This window comes from Lacerta agilis, chromosome 17 (genome assembly GCF_009819535.1).
Source record: "Lacerta agilis isolate rLacAgi1 chromosome 17, rLacAgi1.pri, whole genome shotgun sequence".
In the NCBI taxonomy this organism is placed as follows: Eukaryota; Metazoa; Chordata; class Lepidosauria; order Squamata; family Lacertidae; genus Lacerta; species Lacerta agilis.
Window position 1 is genome coordinate 33,984,072 of NC_046328.1, and position 2,036 is coordinate 33,986,107.

The 2,036-nt window shown below is 50.8% G+C and overlaps 1 protein-coding gene across 1 annotated transcript; it reads left to right on the plus strand.

Annotated features, from left to right (window-relative positions):
- The first annotated feature begins 750 nt into the window (after positions 1-750).
- Positions 751-1,824, plus strand: LOC117039171 (RNA-binding protein FUS-like). Its single transcript, XM_033136239.1, has one exon. The coding sequence runs from the start codon at positions 751-753 to the stop codon at positions 1,822-1,824; it is 1,074 nt and encodes a 357-aa protein (XP_032992130.1).
- The last annotated feature ends 212 nt before the right edge of the window (positions 1,825-2,036 follow it).

Here is a 2,036-nt window from a genome sequence, read left to right on the forward strand (position 1 = left end):
TCTAGGGCAGCTGCTGTTCTTTGGCATCACTGCCACTACGCAGAAGTGGCAGCTACTTCTATTTCTCGCCACCACTGATTGTTCATCTCATCTGGGGCCAGAGTGAGGGGAAGGTGAGCAGGCTTGTCACAATTGTGGACAGGAGGAGCCAGTCCAGGGGGACTCTTGCCATGCTCCCTGGCCCCCACTAGTGTGCGGGCCCTCAGCTGCTGCCTGGGCTGCAGTGGCATAGCATGGGTTGCCAGTGCCTGGGACCATGTGGAATTGAGGAAGGGAAATGGACACAGTATGCATGAACATTCAACTGCTCAATGGCATCTGTGTCACCCAGGAGATCACAGCTGCAGAGATAAGAAAAGAGAAGTCATTCTGTTTTCTGGAGAGGTCACTTTTCTGGAAGAAGCCATATTTAGCTGAGACTCAGCGACTAGAGCACACAGCTGTATTGAGGCAGCACAAGGTGTTGAAATTTTGCACCCCTGAGAATTTGCACCGGGGCAACTACCCCTGTGCCCCCCCGCCCGCTATGTCGCTGTTTGGCTGTGCCAATAGTTGCTGCCAGCTTTGAAAAGTAGGAAGCTCTTTAGGAGAAGGTGGTGGAGAGAGTTAGAAGTGAAAAAAAAAGGAAATTGATCAGGGGGCAAAGAGGAGCACAACGACTTGTTGCAGGTCCTTCCCTGAACTAGATCATTCCCACCAATGAATTTTTCTCCTTTTTTTTTGTTTCAGGTGTGCCTCTTTCCAAGAAAGATGATCGGCATCAGTCTTCTAAGCCACTATCCACCAGGTGGCCTTCAAGTGATCCATCCACCACAAAGCACCAGTAGTTCAGGCCATAGCATCTCTCAAACGAGCTGCTACAGACCCTATCACTGTGGCAGCAGCTGCTACAGACCACAAGGTTATGGTTATGTGTCCGGCTATGGCGGAAGCTGCTTTAACCCTTGTGGCTACAGCGGCCAATCCAGTTATGGAGGAAGCTGTTACAGACCACAAGGTTATGGTTATGTGTCTGGCTATGGCGGAAGCTGCTATAACCCTTGTGGCTACAGCGGCCAATCCAGTTATCGAGGAAGCTGCTACAGACCACAAGGTTATGGTTATGTGTCTGGCTATGGCGGAAGCTGCTATAACCCTTGTGGCTACAGCAGCCAATCCAGTTACGGGGGAAGCTGCTACAGACCACAAGGTTATGGTACCATCTCTGCTTCTGGCAGGAGCTGCTATGATCCTTGTGGCTACAGCGGCCAATCCAGTTATGGAGGAAGCTGTTACAGACCACAAGGTTATGGTTACATCTCTGGAAAATCCTGCTATGGACCACGTGGCTATAAATCCTTCTCTGGTTATAGCGGAAGCTGCTATGAACCATGTGTCCATAGTCCCCTCTACAGTTACAGCAAAAGCTGCTCTAGGTCACATGGCTACGGTTACACCTCTGGCTACGGCGGAAGCTGCTACGACCCATGTGGCTATAGTCCAGTCTCCAGTTATGACGGAAGCTGCTACAAGCCGCAAGGTTATGGTTACTTCTCCGGCCAAGGCAGCAGCAGCTGCTACAAGCCACGTAGATATAGCAGTGTCTGCGGTTATGGCGGAAGCTGCTACGAACCACGTGGTTATGGGTACCGCTGCGGTTACGGCGACAGTTCCTGCGACCCGTGCTATGCTCCCAGCTGCCAGCAGCCACGCTATGCCTACCGGCGCCGTTACAGCTGCCAACCCGCTTCCACTGACCCGTGTTACTACGGCTCAGGATCATCGTACCCATCCAGTCACTGGAGGCATGACAGCGGCATCTCTAGTGGTTGTGGGCCATGCTAAACCCAGAAGAAGAAGAAAATCTCCAGGAAGACCAAGAAGACTCAAGATATTTGAAAGCATTGTTGAGCATAGTACATATCGTTTCTTCTGAGAAATGCTCATCCCCCTCTGAAACACACACACACACACACACCTACAATTCCAGTTGGAGTGAACACCAAAGTTTTGATGTTTGGAACCTTTGGGAATTAAGTTTTTTGTTGTGTCTCAAA